The 21,588-nt window shown below is 31.4% G+C and overlaps 4 protein-coding genes and 1 non-coding gene across 8 annotated transcripts; 2 read left to right on the plus strand and 3 right to left on the minus strand.

The window, feature by feature from the left end:
* Window positions 1–2,098: 2,098 nt before the first annotated feature.
* TRNAT-AGU lies at window positions 2,099–2,172 on the minus strand. Its single transcript has one exon. It is a non-coding gene; the product is annotated as a tRNA-Thr (tRNA).
* A 2,811-nt stretch (window positions 2,173–4,983) lies between these two features.
* On the minus strand, window positions 4,984–10,822 carry LOC123882075. The gene is made up of 6 exons (XM_045930863.1): window positions 10,284–10,822; window positions 9,712–9,923; window positions 6,036–6,315; window positions 5,858–5,943; window positions 5,670–5,761; window positions 4,984–5,581 (listed from the first exon to the last, which is right to left on the minus strand). The coding sequence occupies exons 1-6, from the start codon at window positions 10,551–10,553 to the stop codon at window positions 5,337–5,339; spliced, it is 1,185 nt and encodes a 394-aa protein (XP_045786819.1). The 5' UTR covers window positions 10,554–10,822; the 3' UTR covers window positions 4,984–5,336.
* Window positions 10,823–11,329: 507 nt separating this feature from the next.
* On the minus strand, window positions 11,330–12,192 carry LOC123882076 (ABA-responsive protein ABR18-like). Of its 4 annotated transcripts, none has more exons than XM_045930866.1 (3): window positions 11,899–12,192; window positions 11,469–11,790; window positions 11,330–11,423 (listed from the first exon to the last, which is right to left on the minus strand). In XM_045930866.1, exons 1-2 carry the CDS (start codon window positions 12,077–12,079, stop codon window positions 11,498–11,500), a joined length of 474 nt encoding a protein of 157 aa, XP_045786822.1. In that variant the 5' UTR covers window positions 12,080–12,192; the 3' UTR covers window positions 11,330–11,423; window positions 11,469–11,497. The 4 variants fall into 4 exon arrangements, with proteins under 4 accessions (XP_045786822.1, XP_045786823.1, XP_045786820.1 ...); XM_045930867.1 differs by having other exon boundaries at window positions 11,330–11,432; XM_045930864.1 differs by having other exon boundaries at window positions 11,330–11,424; window positions 11,463–11,790.
* A 1,664-nt stretch (window positions 12,193–13,856) lies between these two features.
* LOC123882078 (ABA-responsive protein ABR18-like) lies at window positions 13,857–14,773 on the plus strand. The gene is made up of 2 exons (XM_045930868.1): window positions 13,857–14,144; window positions 14,262–14,773. Exons 1-2 carry the CDS (start codon window positions 13,964–13,966, stop codon window positions 14,552–14,554), a joined length of 474 nt encoding a protein of 157 aa, XP_045786824.1. The 5' UTR covers window positions 13,857–13,963; the 3' UTR covers window positions 14,555–14,773.
* Window positions 14,774–19,237: 4,464 nt separating this feature from the next.
* LOC123882079 (ABA-responsive protein ABR18-like) lies at window positions 19,238–19,991 on the plus strand. The gene is made up of 2 exons (XM_045930869.1): window positions 19,238–19,503; window positions 19,618–19,991. Exons 1-2 carry the CDS (start codon window positions 19,323–19,325, stop codon window positions 19,908–19,910), a joined length of 474 nt encoding a protein of 157 aa, XP_045786825.1. The 5' UTR covers window positions 19,238–19,322; the 3' UTR covers window positions 19,911–19,991.
* Window positions 19,992–21,588: the final 1,597 nt, after the last annotated feature.

The raw sequence follows: 21,588 nt of genomic DNA on the forward strand, positions 1-21,588 counted from the left end.
ACTGTACGATATCTACAAGGGCCTCTTACCGACCAAAGACACGGGTATTGATAAACTTGTTTGTTACTCGGATTCTCTACATTGAGTAAACTTCATCAAAGGTTCCCAAGTTAGGATCAAATCCATGTTGTGTTGATTCAAGACATAAATGAGTTTCTCTCTCAAATCAATGTTTTTCTTTACCACATGTCAACACATTTAGATGTCGACTTGAAGTCTCATTAGATGTCGACTTGACTCATGTTTCTTCTCTAAAAAACGTTAGTGATCTTCTTAGGAACGACATAATAAAAACCTTCTTTCTTCGTAAATTATTTTCTATTTTAATTTATTTTTCTTTTCTTTTTATCTTCCTAACCAACAATTTTTTTTGCTCTCTCAAGCATGACTTTGCTCAAAATGCTTATATCTCATCCTCCAAGTATGCTTTGTAGCTAATTTTTAATAAATTTCCTTTGCTTCATAAAAAACAAATTGGATGTGTTGTAAACTTGAACAAATAAATACTACGTATGAAAATAAACACTATTCACATTAGACAAAGCCATATATTAGACTTAGTAGTACTACTTAGGAATAAGTGTCAAAATTCATTTTTAAGCAAGCCACGCACTCTCGAATGTTTTAATTAAGATAATAATAATTGTATTTGAAAAAATTGCTTTATTTTTTATTTTATTTTTTTGTAGTGCAAGAAAAGCAGTGAAGCATAACCAAAAAGCAACAATCTGCAAAACGTATATTCGTTTGGGAACCTTTTCTTTCTTACGATGAATAAAAAAAATAAAGAAGAGCACACATGAAACACTTTTCATTGTGAAAAGGTGGGAAAACCTTTTATTTGTTATAATAAGCAACAAAAAAACACAAAATATGTTACATTGAAAATGTGACATTGGCCACACACTACCTCGTCTCTTCTCTTTCACTTTGGTTTCTCCCAACAGATTTGAATCTTTAAAGCTCATGATTCAATATTTTATAAATAATTATTCTTTGTTTTGTTTTGTTTATTATTGTTTACTGAATTTCAGCTTTTTATGGGTTAGAGAATAGCAAAAATAAATTATATGCTTTTAAGGAAAATGGAATATGTTAATGTTATTGCTTGTTGAGAAAGAGAATTCTTGTGTGGACTTCAAATATTTATTATTATTTATTAATTAAATTAAATTTGCATATATAAGTTTGACTCAAAGGAGGGTAAATGATAGGATATATAAACGTATCAAAGACTAAAAAAACAAGGGTTTCTTTTTTTTTTTGGTAAAAAAAAAAAGAAAAACAAAAAAAAAACAAGGGTTTCTAATCTAAGACTAAATAAAGAACAAGAGAATATAAACTTGTTAACAAAATTAAAGACATTTTTCATTCATTTGGGAATTTATACAAAGTGTTTCAAAGACACTGCATATTCTAATGAATAATAGAATAAAAGGGTCTAAAGATTATAAGGCTCAGCTAAAAAAGAAAAAAAAAAGTCAAACTTGTAAATTTTATATCTAAATTAGTATTTATGTAAATTTAATTTCATATTTTATGAGCAAACTTAAGAGTGGAAATTCAAAATATCAACTAAACTAATTTAAAATAGCGGATTAAATGAATCAATTGATTAAATCAGCTGACATGGATACTTGAAAATTGGAGAAAAGTCAAAGGAACTTTTTTCTCATCTAAAAAAACAACTTTTCTTTGTCTTTCTTTCTTTCCTTTTCATGATAGAAATGCATTTCCTGCTCCCTTGTGATTGTGTAGTTGTGTTGTGTGAGCTCAATGCTCATTAAAATCGTGAGTTCCATATCCATCAACTGTCCCTTTCTCGTTTTCTACCTTTTTTGTTGTTGATATAAAACATAATTAATAAATCGTCCTTCTCTTTGCTTGATACATGCTTGAACCCTCGATGTAGTAATAGTATATAACACTTCATCATTCTCACAAATAATCAAATCATTTAATAATATTATACAAATTAAAATCCAGATTTGGGCTTTTATACTCTCACTGCTCTTGCTCAGAAAAAAAAAAAAAAACGGTCACTGCGCTTCAAAATGAATGCAAAAATTAAAAAAAGTCAAAAAAAAAAATGAAAATTTGCTCTCATTGAGAGTTGAACTCAAGACCTCCCGCTTACTAAACGGGTGCTCTAACCAACTGAGCTATGAGAGCTTGTTGGAATAAGATTCGTATAAAACATATAAAACTACATGCAATTTTAGTTGCAACACTAGAACGAGGTATTAATTTTACTTGCTTTGCTTATTAAAGTTTATTTTAATGAAGGAAGTATATTCTAGCCAATCATATTAGTAAGCAACATGGATAATTTTATTTAAAAGAGTTTCCTTATAGCTATAAGTTTATTATTTCTCATTTACCTGAAAGTGCAAAAAATATTTTAAAATTATCTATCATATAAAATTTCTGGTAAGTCTAAATCAAACTGAGGCCAATACTTCAAACAACCATATATATAAATATAGAATATTATTGTTGTGAATATGTGTGATAATGCCTTAAATTAATCAATAGAAGATCCAAATCCTTCTTTTAATGTGTTCTCTTGCACCAGAGAGCAAGCACTTCCGTTCTCACTTCTCAGCATTGTTATCAGGGGCGGATGCAGGTTATATCAATTGGGGGCTCAAGCCCCCACCAAGATAAACATTTATCCTTTAATAATAGTATTATTATTATTCTTTTTAAGCCCCCATGACTACACACTCACCATAAATTTATCTTCTTATTTTCAATATTTTACTACTCTAACTTTTTAATCTTTTTCTCAACATTGTTATCAGGGGCGGATGCAGGTTATATCAATTGGGGCCTCAAGCCCCCACCAAGATAAACATTTATCCTTTAATAATAGTATTATTATTCTTTTTAAGCCCTCATGACTTGGTATTATCCACACTCACCATAAATTTATCTTCTTATTTTCAACATTTTACTACTCTAACTTTTCAATCTTTTTCTCAACATTATTATCAGGGGCGGATGCAGGTTATATCAATTGGGGGCTCAAGCGCCCACAAAGATAAACATTTATCCTTTAATAATAGTATTATTATTCTTTTTAAGCCCCCATGACTAGGTATTATCCACACTCACCATAAATTTATCTTCTTATTTTCAACATTTTACTACTCTAACTTTTCAATCTTTACACAGTTTCTCTCTTAATTTTACTCTTTTTCTCTCTTAATTCATCGAAGCATCAACTTCTTGTAATCTACGTAACTATTTATGTATTTTGAGTTTTTTTTTTGTCATTATAGTTGTGTATTTTATAAAAATTCTTAATATATTTTTTAGTCAAAATATGTATAATATTTTTTAGCCCCCATCAACAAAATTTTCTGGATCCGCCACTGATTGTTATTACTTACTCCCTCCGGTCCTTTTTATAAGGAACACTTTGAAAAAATTACACAGACCAACGAAACACACTGTAAATAATTATCTTCATTTAATACTCCTATAAATTTAAGTGTATTTCTTGGATACCCCTATTTAATCATTCTTAATTCCACAAACTTACTTATTTTTTTAGATTCTCTCGTAATAAATAAGGGTACAAATGAAATTAAACATCTAATATATTTAAATATTGGTCAAAGTTTCTTATAAAAAGGACGAAATTTATTTTCACTTTTGTTTCTTATAAGAAGGACCGAAGGGAGTATTAACATGTGGGTTGCAAAAAATAGATCAATTAGCCGCCAAGCTTTATTCCACTAAGTAGGGTGACTACATGGATCAAACAAAATAATAATGTTATGTCATACTCCCTCCGATCCTATATATATGAAAAAATTTATTTTTTAGATTCATTGTAATGTTGATGTATTCAGACTATAATGTTGTCTAAATACATTAACTTTACAATGAATCTAAAATGTAATTTTTTTCTTATATAGAGAACCGGATGGAGTATATTTTCACCAAAAAATGTTTTGTCATATACTCATATCATATCTCTTTTCTTTGTTAATAGTAGTTTCTCAAGGTCGCAAAAAACAGATTAACGACAAAAAAGGTATGCTACAAAAATAAAAAGCTGCATAAGTGACATGATTTTTTTAAAGAGTTTTTTTTTTGAAGAAAATGATTTTAAGAGTTGGAAGCCTCATTACATTATTTCATTTTTTTATTATAAATTATAAAATATTATAATCATCAATTTTTTTTAGTTATAAAAAAAATCAATTTCTAGTTGTTATTTAATTTTATTTTTTTATAAATTATAAAATATTAAATAAACTAAATTTAAGGGTTAAAATCGTATTTAGGCCCCGTTTAGATTAACTTATTTTTCAACTTATGCAAACAACTTATGCAAATTTTATGTATTTTTATAAATTTTTCAAGGTAATTTATGATAAAATAGCTTATAAAAATACAATTTTCACTAGTGTGAACTTATAAAATAGCATAAAACCTAATTTATATTGCATAAGTTGTTTGCATAAACTCAAAAATAAACTAATCCAAACAGGACCTTAGTATTTAAACTGTGGAAGTTCTCAATTGGCATACTACACTTTACACCTATACCAGCTTATTTATACCAGCTTATTCACTTCACACATGTAATTTCCCATTAAGGTATTTTCAAGCTGTCTATTTGTTCTTGACACCAAAAAAGTTGTCTAATTGTTTGATTTTAATTACAACCGCAGTTGCATAAAAAAAAAATCACAATTGCAGTTCCATTTAACCAGACATGACAATGATATAAACCACTGCCTGTAAACTATCAAGTCTTTTGACATGGATAAACAGCCTTGTTAAGTATGATCCTCATGTAGACCCTCCCAATATATACTATAAATCACAAAATCAATTTCATTTTTTTTCCTGAGATTTATGTGATAATAATGTCGAGTATTTCCGAAACAGCAAGTGGGTGGTAAAATCCTGTAGGATAATTATATCTCACCAAAAGGATGTTTATCAGCTTTAGTAGACAAGAAGTAACAGGTGAAATATGTATCAATTGGATATTTTCATCATCATCATCATCCTCAAGTAAGTTACATATAAGAAGCAGAAACTCTTGGTCAAGGCCTTTTGCATTCTGTGAAATCAGAAGCGGGTCAATTTAAATATGAAATGTTTCGTAATATTCAACACCTTCCCTTTCCCCCGGAATCCCCTAGTTAAGCAACAAACCTGCTTGCTTATATTAGGAAAACACAAGCGATCATGGCATTTATGTATGAAGACATGGATAAATAACAGTTCACTTAATGAACAACAGAAGTGATACCGGGCAGGGATACATAAGTATTTGAGAGTTGGGCTGCTTCTGTTGAGGGAAAGTCATGCTATCTCAAATATGTATAATGGGTCATAAAGTAATTGTAATCCGGATGATTTACTTGCAATAGCCTAAGCCAATTCTCAGCAGCTCGCGCTAGTGAATTGGCTTTCTGTGATTCAGAAACTCCATCTGGATCCCAGATAGAAATTTTGAACTTGTGATGGGCAAGCCCAAAGATTGGTAATGATAACTTGGATGATATGTCCCTACCTCTTGAATAATGAATATTAAGCGGCTCGGTATTTGAACCTGATTCAAAGATCAAAATGTTATAGTTGAATACCCATTTACAATCATTTTGCAGACACAGAAACTAAACAAAGACAGCAAGACATACTCTGTAAAGCTGTTGACAGAGAATGGAAAGTCAGGAAGCATGCACTCAGGCTTTGTAGTGTTGGACCTGTAGGTATTCTATATATTGGATACCTTCATATCAACAAATAGTTAAGAATTAGTAGTAATTATCATCTGCATTATCAAACCACAATAATCTGATTGATAAGAGGTTAAAAAACAACATACCAAGCCAGCGAAACCCAACTCGCAGGTGAAAGATCACAACTCCAGTATGTCTTCAACTCTGGAAATTGACTTGAGAGACTAGAAATCTGAGTCAACCAATATGAATTGGTGTCAGGTTAAAAAGCAATATAGTCTCAGCGTTCAATTATCGAAATATAGTCTCAGCGTTCAATCTTGCCTTATCTGCTAATGGCTCACGATTATAAGGTGTCTCATGCTCAAAGTATTGAAAGATAAGCTGACCGGGAGGGTTGCAGCTCTCAGTCTCTTCACTCGGTGAACCCGTGAAAGGTTTACTTAGTGAGACCCTTTCCAAAGCATGATTGCATGCATCCAATGCATTAAGATGATTCCTACTGCCATGATTAGACTTTTGCCCTCTTTCATGACAATAGCCACTGCTGCTATCGCTGCTTGTCTCTCTGGCTGATTCAGAGTCACTTTCTTGACTGGATTTCCTGTAATATGGTAGAAATGTGAATGATACTATGTTCAACGGTCTTTGATATCAGCTAAAATGGCAAACTGGTACATCTGTTTCAAAATAAGACCAAAACATTAAAAACGTAAAATAACAAGATAGTCTCATCAATCTAAACTCTGGCATCTAAACGATTGTGTCCGTTACTATAAAACCAAGATAAAAATTATCATACTGAATGTTGTCTAGAACTTGTAGGACATGATTCATTGAAGTAGGCAACAAGAAGGCTATGAGTAGCACACGTGGATATTCATAGTGGCAACAAGTGAAAAGTATTTAATAGAGCTGCATAGTATGGTGGACAGTGGAGAAAATATGCTAAATTCAACCCAATTGTCCAAAAGATTGTTACGGTGTCATAAACTAAGAGTAGAGATAAGTAAATTCATTTTAGGTGTAGTACTAAAACAGTCAGATTGAACTGATTTAATAGCACATGGCAAAAGATGTGAGTTTCAGTAGCAACTTCCTTATTGTTCCCATGCCAGGCTCCTTAATGTCTCACATCCCTCACATGTAAATATTCAACCAACTTTACCCATTGTAGACAACCTGATATACACATGTTTATCTAGTCTAGGAAATAAATCATGAAAGATAGCAGATAGCAAATACTGGACAGTAAGTCGCGTGACTTCTTAAGTTACTTAGTCTTTCCTCCCCTACCGCTTATAGGTTGTCCTTCAACATGCAGTTATTAAGAGAATGTTTCCTATAAATGCCAAAGTGTCTTCATATCAAAAAATCAAAAGCTATTATGAAAAACTCAAGTCCAACATTGGAAATAGACAAGGCCTGAAGAGAGGACATCCTTATTTCTATATACTTTTGTTTAGTATAGCCACCCTTGCACAAGCCAATATCGGCTGGTCATATTTTAAGAACAAGGTAAACACTAAAATAAGAATGAGCATCCAGGGCTGTCAAGAGAGATTATTGGTTGATTATTTGTCAATTCGTAGAGAAAAGTGAACTTTCATTTAAGGTCTGTTCATTTTTTCAGGCAAGAGAACCAAAATTCTTAAACCTGTGCATATTTTGGAAGGCTTGGATACAGGCAGCATTAGAAGCAACATCCGTGTGCAAATCAACACGATTTTTTTTTTTACTTTAGAGAGATATTAATTATATAACCATTCAATTTCTAGCAAGTTTAAATCAGTAGAGGCTATGCTTCAAGCTACCAGATAGAATATTATTGTGAATATGTGATGATTAATTAATAGAGGCAGCATCAGAATTCAGAAGCAAAATCCATGTGCAAATCAACACGACTTTTTTTTCGACTTTAGAGAGATATTAATTATATAACAGATTCAATTTCTAGCAAGTCTAAATCAGTAGAGGCTATGCTTCAAGCTACCAGATAGAATATTATTGTGAATATGTGATGATTAATTAATAGTAGCATATGTTATCAATAAGTAAAACTCTACCATCCTCAGCATAGTTATTAATAGTGGGTTGCAGAAAATAGAGGAATGAAAAAAATTCACCTAACGGACAATGATGCGGGCATATCGAGGACGACACATAGCAGTTAAAATAAATCAATTAAGAGCAATGCTAGGGTCACACCCTCTAACACACTCCTCTAACACACTCCTATAGTAATTAGCCACATCACCCACTTTTTAAAATCTTTTACCTGTTACCGGTTTTATTTAATAGAGTGAAATCAATTATTTTAACTTTTTATTATTAGTATTATTTAAATTATAACTGTTCATCATCCCAATCGTACCAAACAAAATAAAATTAACTGTTCATCTTCTTCTTCTTCTTTAGTCTTTGTTTCAACTCCCACCACCAAAATCGTCACTTCAAGTTTAGGAATCAACAATTCAAACTATAGTCATAAAAAATTTGCTCCAGAGAAAGCTTTTTAACTTTTGGATGTAGAGAATAATATGCTGCTTCATATACTCAAGTCTCAGATTAAAAGTTTCATTTAACATATATATAGAGCCAACTCAAAAAAAAAAAAATAGATATGCTCTTGAAAAACTGGAACAAAAATGGAACCACACTCAACAACTAAAAATGGAATCCAAAATCAAAACATCGGCAACCACAAGAACGTTGGACAGATCTCGGTGGCTAACAATGCGCGAAACAGATCTGAAAGAGAAACAACATAGTGAAAATTCTGCTAAAATTATTTGCATCTGTGCAACAGTTTTGAAATTAAGCTGCTTCTTTGCATCTAAGACGTGTTCTATGTAAGAGCGAAGAACTGACACAACCGAGGAATATAGAATGCCGAGGCTTCTGGAGAGAGCAGAGAACCATTTTTTCTTTTCTTTTTCATTTTTTAATTATTTTTTATGAAGGAATTATAGCCTCAACCTGTTTGACCGGTTATCAGGTGAAATATTAAAAAACATGGGTGATGTGGCTAATTGCTGTAGGAGTGTGTTAGAGGAGTGTGTTAAAGGGTGTAACCCTAGCATTACTCATCAATTAAATATAAAAAAAAGGTATGCTGCAACAAAAAAAAACACTGCATAAAGTTTTTCTAAAAAAGTGACATGATATTAACTCAAAAGCTTAATTGTTCAGAAATAATACTGATAATTACTACTAATAGTAATTTACTGAAACCAATAAATGTTAGATACTTGACAGAGGAACACCAAAGTCTGAATGGATATGGAAGACGACTTTGTTGAAAAGCAAAGGAGGCAGTGCATAGTTTACGTTTAGAGAAGTTTACATATTAGGGAGATTATAGGAGTAATAACACTTTGATTCTTCAGTTTTATTCTCTTTCCTCGATACCCCCCGGAAATTCTCATGTTCCTCTATTGTCGCTTTAACTACTATTGGCCACTAACACCCTCATAGCAAAAATGGGATAGTTTTGCGGGTTTTATACCGGATTCTTCAAAATCCACTACACGGTTGATCACATGCATTTTAAAATGCAGCTCACGTGCTGCCTCCTCAGTTCGATTCTTTTTAAAATAAAAACCGAAATTCTAATTTTTCATCTATTGTCGCTTCAACTACTATTGGCTGCCAATGCCCTCATAGCGAAAACGGGATAGATTTGTGATTTTCACACTGGATTTTTGAAAATCCACTACACTATAACGCCACTATTTGATGATGATAATAATAATAATAATAATAATAATAATAATAATAATAATAACACCGGTTTTCAATTGGCAATTTGAGCCACATTTACTTATGATACAAAATAAGATGCATCACTAAAGGTAAGGTACACGTATGCAAGTAATGATAACAAAAGAAAATTGTAAAACAGAATTAAAAAAAAGGATTTATAGTAGAATGCCAAAATGAAAGGAATTATGTCAATCATTCAAGAAGACCATTTTTCATTTCAAGGCAACATACTAACCTTAACCGCGTGGAAGGTTTCGAGGGATCAATATAGAGCTGAATAGCAGACAAAGAAACATTATAATACTGTGTCACAGATTCATTTCCATTCAACACCAAAGGAACACCTGCCCCATATGCACTCCATTCCTTAAACGATTCCCATAAGTCTCCGAGTACATAGTAAGGAAGTAATTCCGCCTCTTTAGTTTTCCATCTCCTTGAACTTGTCTGTTCAATTCATTCCCACACAACAACAACAAATTCCACCCAAATAAGCCATAATGTGCTTTGAAAACAAACCAAATAACCGACGTAACCTTAAAAAACTAACACTTCATACTATGTTGTTTTTCCAACACCCCAATTATAAGAACAACCTTAAATTCCATTCATTTATGAATCAAACATTGACTTATGAATCTCAATCAAACATTCACTTATTTATAATCCCATTTATTCACTAATTCACTAACAGAGTGTATATGCAATTATGCATATGCTACTTGAACTCTTGAGAGATAAAATTAATGAAAAAATAAAATAAAAAAGCATAATTGAATTGAATTGAAGGGTGATGAAAATTGAAACCTTGGGAAGATATTGTGCAGGAACATGTGGCGTAATATACTCCAAAAACCGATCTAAATTAGAGATATCAGATGTGGCACGAGAAGAAATCGAGCAATCGGAAGAAGAACCGGGTCTATTTTCGGACGAAGTTCTAGAAAGCGAAGACCTTTGTTGTTCTTGTTTTTCTCTGTGTTTTCGAAGCGGTGGTGGACTATAGAAACGATTTTCGCCGAGATGTTTACGGTTGCGGTTTCCGCCGGCGATGGCAGCGCCACCGGTGGCCGACATTGAGAAAGTGGTTTTGATAATTTGGGAAATTGTGAAAACGACGACGTTTTGTTAGGTTAAGTGTAGAAAAAAATGGATTGAGAAGATGAAGTGTGAAGAAGGGTTTAATTTAGCAATGTTTGGTCGCTGAGGTTTTTTCAACATCGATTTAGGATTTTTGGAACACTTAAAACAGAAGATGATGACGGTGATTCTATCTTTGATGTTTATGTTAGAGTAGAGATTAGTATTGTGATTATTTATGATCATTCTTAGTTGGTTGGTTAATCAAAATATTTAATTAAAGTATTAATTTGATCATTATTACGACTAGTTCATTACATTGTGTAGATGTTTAATTAATGAATGTAAATTGGGCCTTATGATATTCTTTTCACTAAACAACCCATAAAAAACCACGGTGGATCACATTCCATGTCTCCTTTGGTAATTTATTATCCTACTTACCAAGTTAGAATGAATAATTAACACTTTATTTAATTTATAATTCGATTGATAAAGTCGATATTGTTAAATTGGATGTCTTATCTCGAGTTTGAACTTATGATCTCACACTTGTCTGAATTTCAATGATATTTGTCACATTTCATTTCATCTACCAACAAAATAAAACATTATATTTAGCCGTTACTTGTATTAGTGGGGACTACATTTTTTTTGAAGCAGGATCATAAATTTTATAGTTACTAAATTTAACAACAACAAAAGTATTATATGGATTAAGCTTTCATTTGTATTATGATTGATTGATTTAGTGATAAGTGAGATACACATACATCAAAATGTGAAATCGACAACATAACACTTTATTACATTAAAAAGACACCAACAAAACTAACAAGCATGTTTTTGTTTATTATTATTATTATTATTATTATTATTATTATTATTATTATTATTATTATTATTATTATTGATGATAGTAGCCAAACTTGGAAGATGGATCAGTAATTAGGATTAGCCAAAACATAACCCTCAATAGCCTTGAAAAGAGCATCACCCTTAGCCTTGCCTTCTTCAACTTCCTTTTCAACAGGCTTAGCATCTCCTTTGGTATGGTATTTAACTGTCATTTTTCCAATAGATCCTCCATTTGGGCCTTCAAACAATTTAGCCTCAAATGATATCTTCTCCACTGTGTCTGGAATGCCAGCTCCTCCAACAATACTGTAATTATATGCTAAGTTTGCTTCATCGATTGCTTCTATTTTGTGCAACACATACAAGTTTTGTCCTCCTGCATACACATTCATGTTCATTAGTTAATTAATTTTCATCACTACTACTTATAAGTTATAACTTATTAACATTAGTTTAAAAAAAGATGTATATAATATGTACTTACCCTCAACGAAATTGAGCTTCTTGATGGATCCAGGGCCACCATTACCCTCGACGATTTCAACACTTTTGATTTCATCAACAGCCTTTACGATAATGTCATCGGCATCATGTACAACTGCTTTGTAAAGCTTAGCAGGTGCAACAGTAGAGGTGGTTTCTTGCTCAAATGTGAAGACACCCATGTTTGGTTTGATAATTTGGTGATGAGGTTCTAAAGGGGAATTAATTAACACTAGCTACCAATATATGTTTGAGAACAAGATGTTTATGTTGGTGTGTTGGCTTATGAGGTTATGAAAGACTTGTATTTATAGGCACTGCCTTGGTTGCCTGCCGGGTGAAATTGTTGACTCGTGCCCACAAATATGAGAAGTTGTTGGCCCATTTTTCATTTTTATTACTACCTCCGTCCCAAAACAATGGTCCCTTACGCATACTAATGCATAATTTGAATCATTAATATTTTTAGTTTTATTTCATGAAAAATTATAAAAATTTAATATTGTGAAAATATTCATTGAAACAAATCAAACAACATCTTATTTGCTAATATTTGTCTTTATACATTAGTAAAAAAAAAATGCGTTCAAAATAAATGTCAACAGTCAACGAGGACAATTGTTTTGGGACGGAGGGAGTAAAACCATTACATACATACTTTTATTTAATTTTATCCCCGCGATGTTTATTTTTTGCACGATCTTTCTTATAAGAGTTGATAATAGTATTTTTAAAAACATTTGTATGAGGAAACCATTGAATAAAAAAAAATAAAATACTCCCAAAATTTAAAATATACTGAAAAATAAAAAGAACTTAAAAAGGAGGTTCTTCTGGAAGGGCGTCTAGAATTTTAGTCATATTAAATTAAATGCCACCGCATTGGTATGTTTTCCCCTAGGAAGCACCGACACTTCTCAGATTAGACGTGTTCGTGTCGGACACGTGTCGGTGTCCGTGTCCGACATCGACACCGACACTTATAATTACACTAAATTATGTTATTTTTCCAAATTTTTATCGGTGTCGACGTGTCAGTGTCCGTGTCGTGTCCGGTGTCCGTTTCTGTGTCCGTGCTTCATAGGTTTTCCCATGGTTAGCAATGCGTTACTTTCATTTTGTATCATCATTTAATTCACAAGTCACAGCACTCAATGCAAAGTTGAAAGTAGTACACCATTGTTGAATTTATCTGTCTAGCTTTTTTGAATTTAAGAGATATAGTTGAATCAACAATTATTTTATTAGCTAGAAATTCATTTGTGAAAAAAGAAAAAGAAAATTGGAGGGACATAAATCCAACCTAAAAGAAAAAAAGGGACAAGAAAAAAAAATAAAGATAAAACACCTCATATTACATAAGGATTTCATTCATATACTCTCGAATATAGTCTTTCTCTATTATTGCATTGCTCCAAGAATCAACAATACACATATCAGAAATTTGTTATCTTGTTGATCCTCTATTTGTTTTCTGGCTTGATTCTCCGCCAAATCTATAACATTGAATTGTTTTGAAACTTGAACAGAAACTAGTTCAGTAGATAACGGTTTTGCTCGATACAAAATTTTAATCGGACTAGTGATAATTGAATAACTTTTTCCTCCACGCCTAACTTCTTTTTTACATGTCTTAAATTAAGTCCAAACTCAAAATTTCTACCTCATAATTTGTTACAATCAATAAAAGTTGATCGATGTATTTGAACCATATTATAAATTAAATACATCAATTTTGATTGACTCGTATATCTCATATAAAAAAAAAATCATACTAATAAAATCCTAAAATAAAAGGATGTGGACATATATAAATATAATGGACTTAATAGAAGTGGGCAAACCATGACTTCTTCTCTTATATGTGAATGTGACAGTAAGTCAAGAAATACACAAAGGGGCCGTGCAATAAATTAAGGGTGGCAACCAAAGGCAGTGGCTATAAATACAAGCCTTTCCCATGTTCATAAGCCACACACCAACATACATATCTTGTTCTCAAATATTGCTAGTGTTAACTAATTCCCCTTTAGAACATATTCACCAAATTATCAAACCAATTAAGCATGGGTGTCTTCACATTTGAGCAAGAAACCACCTCTACTGTTGCCCCTGCTAAGCTTTACAAAGCTGTGGTGCATGACGCCGATGACATTATCGTAAAGGCTGTTGATGAAATCAAAAGTGTTGAAATCGTCGAGGGTAATGGTGGCCCTGGATCCATCAAGAAGCTCAATTTCGTTGAGGGTAAGTACATATTATATACATATTTTTTTTTAACAAACATTAATAAAGTTATAATTAAGAAGTAGTACTAGTGATGAAAATCAACTAAATAATTAATGAACATGAATGTATATGCAGGAGGACAAAACTTGTATGTGTTGCACAAAATAGAAGCAATCGATGAAGCAAACTTTGGATACAATTACAGTATTGTTGGAGGAGCTGGTATTCCAGACACAGTGGAGAAGATATCATTTGAGGCTAAATTGTTTGAAGGCCCAAATGGAGGATCTATTGGAAAAATGACAGTTAAATACCATACCAAAGGAGATGCTAAGCCTGTTGAAAAGGAAGTTGAGGAAGGCAAGGCTAAGGGTGATGCTCTTTTTAAGGCCATTGAGGGTTATGTTTTGGCCAATCCTAATTACTGATCCATCTTCCAAATCTAGCTACAATATCATCCATAAACATGTATGAGTGTGTTGGCAATAAGCTAGTTTGGTTGTTTGTTTTCTTAATATAAGTTTTCAATGTAATAAAGTGTTGGCTTGTCATTTTCCTTTTGTTGCTCATCTTGGGAGGTTTGATGCCTATGTATCTCATTTTATGATCAATAATAATCAATATAAATGAAAGCATCTTCCAAATAATTCATTTGTTGTTAAACTCTGAGTATGAAACATTCTTTTATTTGCAAGATGAAAGTAACTTTGAAATGATTTTTTCCACTTAATAATTCATTGTTATCAATCAATTTCACTAATATTCCAACCATTAAATCAAATGTTCTTAATGAGAATATCTACTCACAATTGTTTATGAAATTTCTAATCTTACACACATATCATTAAATAATTTCAAAATACAAGCAAATACTATAAAGTTTAGATTCCTTAAATTTTTAAACTTTTGAATAATTTTTTTGCAATAATATTTAGAACATTATAAAAATTATTTTGCAAAAAAAATATCATTTTTTAACATAGAATTAATTAAGTATGGTTCATAAATCTTAACTCAACAGACAAACTATCAAAATTGTTAGGTAGATGTCGTGATCGGGGGTCAAACCATGACTCCTTCACTTATTTGTGTGACTTTCCAATGACTATTGTAATTTCGTTTATCTACTAAAAAAATTATGGATCTTTTTAAAACGTCAAAATTTTAGAATTGAAAATCTATACGTAAAAATCAAATTTTAAGTTATTATTTTTGAAAAGTTTCTGCCCACCCCCAAACCTAGTTTATTATTTTTTTCATCCATTAAAGAGGAATGATTTTGGGTCAATTTTTTGTACTCAAAATCACTCCTCTAAATTGTTTTTTCTTTCCTTTTCATTTAAATAGGTGATTTTCACATATATTTAGTTTTTTCTCTTTTTGATTTCATCGTCTTAGTACAACATTGTGTTGGTCGTCGTCTCGTTGCAGCGTTATTTTGTTGTCTCGTCTTGGTGCAGTGTTTGTTCGGTTCAGATTGAAAGATTAGATTCGACTCAATGCATATTCAACAATCAATGACTTTGGCGTCATCAACATTGTAGAATGAGACATGGGTATCCCAAGCACTTCAAGTTTGTCATATTTGTAGGATTTGTCACACTTATATGCATTTTGCCGTTGTATGCTATTAATGCGGGTGCTGTAAGTTTGTTTGCAGATTCACCCTTTTTAATTTTTAGCGATTTTGAATTGTATTATTTGATGTACTATATCAATTTAAATTAATGATCGTCGTTTTTAGTCAAAAAAAAAAATTAAAATTTTCTTTTATAATGTTCTAAATTGACAGAGTAGCTTCCATTCATCCCTTTGATAAGCTTCCCTTTTTGTTTGCAGTTCACCCAAAATGTGCATATGCCTTATCTCTATCCCCAAGAATTCACATAAAAAATCACTAGAACACAAACAAAATCTTGAATTACATATAGAAACAAAATGAACAAAGAATTTATATAAAAATAATATCTAAAAATTTAAAGATAATTACAAACTTGAAATTATAACGGACTAAAATCGCATTCTAATTTTTTTTATAAAGACTTAACATTTCATTTTTTATAGAGACTAACACTGAAAAATCAATTATTTGTATGGACAGAGAGTTATTTAATCTAATTTAAATTTGTAGTTTGGGAAAATGATTTTTATTTTAAGAAATAGTAAACTATTTATTGTATTTTACCAAATAAGCCTCAGGGATAGAAATAATAGCCCATTGTTGGTCAAAGTTGTGATGCATTTTAAGACCTCTATATTCAGCCAAATCAAAAGCATAGTTGGTGTGCAAATTAACAAAGCAAACTTAATGTAAATTTTAGTCCATGGTCATTCAAATATAATATTTGTACTTAAAGTTATGACTAAAACACTGAACATATCCATTTCGATTTCACACCAAAAAATCTAGCGTATCATTTTCAACTAGCTATAGTCACATGAGCAAACAAAGGGTAACACATTCAAGCTTATACACCCAATGGCGACTCCATGATTGTTAGGGAGTTTGGGCAAATTTTTGAAGAGAATTTTATCAACTCAAATTTCGAATATAGAAACATTTAAACCCTGTTTTTCAATATTTAATTTTGGAAGGAATTTTTAAACAAGAAACAACAAGCAAGAGTATAGTCATGTTTCCAATATAATTAAGGCTCAACTAAATAAGCGACAAGCGAACATGGCGGCTCACACTTTAGCTAGGGCGGCCATTTCATGGTCTAGTCGCATGTTCTTTCACTATGTTCCTCGTTGTATTGAACCTTTTATTATTAATGAAATGAGTTGATTGTGTTTGCTTCAAAAAAAAAAAAACTAAATAAGAGACTACAATGAAAACTGAATCCATATCGATGTATATAATTATATTAAACAGCTTATTTATATAATAATCACTTAACAATCAAAACAGCTTAACAAATTTTAAAATTCAAAACAACATCAAGTCATCAAACAAAGATTCTAGATTGAGAAGGTTTTAGGTTGTTAAAAATTAGAATTAATTGCATATTTGGTCTCTTATGTTTATTTTAGGTTTCAATTTGGTCTCTTATCTTTTAAAAGTTTCAAGTTGGTCCTTTTCCTCAAATTTTAGTTTAAATCGTCGACTTTTCTAATGAATTTGCGTACGTAGACCACTTAGGAGAGTACTATGTGAATGTTTTAGAAAAATTAACTCAAAATTTAACAAAAAGATAGAAAAAAATTAACTCAAAATTTAACGAAAATGACTAAGTTATGTTGAGATCAATAACATAAGGAACCAACTTGAAACTTTTAAAAGATAAGAGACCAAATTGAAACATAAAATAAACATAAAAGACTAAATATGTCTCGTACGGTACCTTTACGAGATGCGTTTTTTTCTTTTATTTAAAAAAAAAAAAAAGGGCAGCCCAAGCATGTGCCAGGCATGTCCGGCGGCATAATCGCCTATGTATACACCCATAGTTAACAAAAACCATTAGAGGTAATAAGCTTATAGTATGTCATTTTGTTACGATAGTTTTTAAAATATTTTCACGTGTTTAAATGTCATTATGTATAAAATAGTTTTACATCAATAGTTGGAGTATGTATTAATAATTTTACATTAATTGTGTCAATTTTTTTTTTTTTACATTAATGGTTGTATAAAAATTAAAAGATATTTGGACCAAATACAAAAATAAGTTGGTGGCGAGAGTTAGGTGGTTCGAGTGTTCGAATTCACGTATTTACAATTTAAAAAGATACGAGTGTTAACATTGTTGTTTGGGACAATACATTATATATGCAGAAGTTAGAGTTAAGATCTCAGACACTCCAATTATTCACTAAGAGTGAAATCTATAATCACTTGTCTACTTGACAAAACAACATATATATCGAAATTAATGTTGTACCGTAATAAATAACTACAAATATGTTAACAAAATAAATAAATCAAGTAATGAACTCAATTGGTTAATTAGCTTTATCTCTAGGATGGATCGTTCGAAAGAATTTGAGTTTAATTATTGGTGGAGATAATCTTTTATTAGACTTACTTACCTCACGACAGTTCTGGATTACCGAACATCCTTCACCTGAAACTGAAGAGATAATAATAAAAATCAATCAATAAAATAAATTAAAATTTGAAATAAAATATAAATGAGAAATAAAAAATAAAATAGGGTAATGTTAACTTGTGCCCTAAGGGCACATGTTAAGCTACCTAAAAATAGAAATATAGCATTTAATGATATAAAGAATTTAATGTTTAGATAATTGAATACACCACAAGTACAATAAATTTTTTCCATATTTATCTTCTTAACATGTGCCCTTAAGGGCACAAGTTAACATTCTCCAATAAAATAAAATAAAAAAGTTACGTCTAGAAGGGCGTCAACGGTTTTAGTCCACATTAAACACACCAACATCGCATTCATATAATTCTCCTAGGTTGCTTTATTTCTGAATCATAATTTAATTCACAACACCTCAGTGTAAACAAACAGTACACAAATGTTGAATTTGATTTGTACGTCAAGTAGAACTTCTTTGAATTTGAATGCTTCAAAACTGCAACGTTCATAGGGATAAGGATTGTTAGTTTTCATGGTGGAGTAAAAGACAACAACTTAAGTTTGTAATTTCATGTGCATTTTTAACGGACTTTACATAACATTTTATATATAGGAGTCGACGTTTTAAACCTCGAACACTTTATTTATCACTTTATGGTCAAATTCTAGCAAAAACTTGACAAAATAAAAAAATGGAAAGTGGACCAACAATATATTGATTCAAAATAGTAAGGAATATAGACAATTTAAACAAATAATCACATATTCGATTTCAGATACTCTAAAGGTGAATAAATGGATGTTCGGGATTCTAATTACAGTCTCTGCACATAAAATATGATATCTTTATCAACTGAACTAAACTCAAAAGAATGTAACCGGTTAATAGAAAAATGAAAAGTGGGCCAACAAACTTATCGTAGGTTATTTGTGACGGTGAGTCAACAAAGTCTCACACAATCTGCTGGGGCATAAATTAAGTATGGCAATTGCAACCAAAGCAGTGCCTATAAATACAAACATTTTCTATGCTCATAAGCCACACACCAACATACATATATATCTTCTTCTCACTTTCATATTGCTAGTCTTAATTAATTCTCCTTTAGAAACTCTTCACCAAATTATACTAAACAAAACAAGCATGGGTGTCTTCACATTTGAGCAAGAAACCACCTCAACCGTTGCACCTGCTAAGCTTTACAAAGCTGTGGTACATGATGCTGATGACATTATCGTAAAGGCTGTTGATCAAATCAAAAGTGTTGAAATCGTCGAGGGTAATGGTGGCCCTGGATCCATCAAGAAGCTCAATTTCGTTGAGGGTTAGTACATATTATATACATCTTTTTATAAACTAATGTTAATAAGTTATAATTAAGAAGTAGTATAGGGATGAAAATCAATTAAATAATTAATGAACATGAATGTATATGCAGGAGGACAAAACTTGTATGTGTTGCACAAAATAGAAGCAATTGATGAAGCAAACTTTGGATACAATTACAGTATTGTTGGAGGAGCTGGCATTCCAGACACAGTGGAGAAGATATCATTTGAGGCTAAATTGTTTGAAGGTCCAAATGGAGGATCTATTGGAAAAATGACAGTTAAATACCATACCAAAGGAGATGCTAAGCCTGTTGAAAAGGAAGTTGAAGAAGGCAAGGCCAAGGGTGATGCTCTTTTCAAGGCTATTGAGGGTTATGTTTTGGCTAATCCTAATTACTGATTCTAAGTCGAGCTACTATCATCACTAAACATGAGTGTGCATGCTTTCTAGTTTTGTTGGTGTCTTTAGTTTCTATTGTCGATTTCTCCATTTGCGTCTAAAATGTGAGATTTGATATCTTGTATCTCTCACTTTATCGATATTTAATAAATTAATGGAAGTGAAAGCACCATTGAAATAAATTTATTATCATCACCACAATTATATTTGGGGTTTGGAAGGGAAGTATAAACTCTGTAAAATCGATTCCAACAGTTTCAGATGAGTTTAGCTCATGGGAGTTCCACCTGCACAAGCCATTTCCTACACAACCATCATACATTTTTTGAAATATTTCAAAAAAAAACATTTTTTTTGAAATCTTTGATTCATACTTATAGAAAGATTAAATTGTTTGCTCCTTTCTACTAAGCCTGCCAACTCCACGTTTATTACATCAATTTTTTTTACTTAGCCAAGATACAGATACACTTCTTTAGCTTTTGACTTTGTTTTTTGGTTACAAAAATTTAAGGTGAGTCTCACCTTAAATTTATTACATATCCCAATTCCCAATCCCAATAGTATCCCAATCCAAGACCAATAATAATTGAGTCTGCTTGTTTGCATGCAGTACAAGCAATTCACTCAAGGTAAAGGAATAATACTGAATTTGGAGCTATCATTGACAAGTGCCGTAGTTTATTAGTCTTGGATGAAAACTGTAGTATCAGTTATGTTAGACGACAAGCTAACCGAGTTGCTCATGATTTAGCTCAAGCATCTCGCTTTTATGCTAGTCCCCAAGTTTATTAAATTGATGTAATCCGAAATAGTATCCCAATTCTCAATCCAAGACCTTAGGACTCTAAAAACACTAATAAAGATAATCACATTTGCTTCCTCCAAAAGCACTAACGAGGCTCGTGGCTCGGCCTTAAGGCTATTCCATTTGTGTTTAGTAATTTAATCATTGACAAAACAAAATTGAAATTATCATTGGTTTTCCCCCATGATCATTTAACAATCTCTGACAAAATAATGTTATCACTTGTAAAAATTCTAAGGTTCTTTGATTGGATTTTGTACCATACTTCAAATTTTGATTTTATAAACCGATTATTGTAGCAGGTTCAATTCATACTCAATCGGAGCAAACCCAATCAAGGAACCTTACACTTTTCAAAAGTGATAGCATTATCATCAGAATTGAAGCCTACAGAATTTTTCTTTTGAAAAGGCCAATGCAAAAATGATACTAGTATAAAATTTTATTCTAGTGCAAAGAATAGGACTAAAAGGGGCATAGCCCCTCCATTCTATCAAAAAAAAGAATAGGACTAAAAAGTCAATAAGCCTAGAGGATTTTGATACTGTTTTGAAGGGAAAAAACTTGGTCAATTAAAATAACCTTGAAATGGATGATGAAATCATCAATAACTTGTTACCATATACTGATAAAACAACTCAAAACGGTAATTATTGCTGATCTCAATTACATATCAATAAGTTTTAGACTTATTATTTAAAAAGTATAAAAATTATCTATTTGACAACCTTCCAATGCAAATAGGAAGTTTGATTAAAAACAGAGCTATTGATCACAAATAGCTCAAGTGTTACACCTTGTAATTTGATGCCTAAAAACATTTACTAGTTAGACAGAAGGCTTAGTGCATGTTTGGAATCTCAACGAGTT

The sequence above is a fragment of the Trifolium pratense genome, linkage group LG4 (genome assembly GCF_020283565.1).
Source record: "Trifolium pratense cultivar HEN17-A07 linkage group LG4, ARS_RC_1.1, whole genome shotgun sequence".
Lineage (NCBI taxonomy): Eukaryota > Viridiplantae > Streptophyta > Magnoliopsida > Fabales > Fabaceae > Trifolium > Trifolium pratense.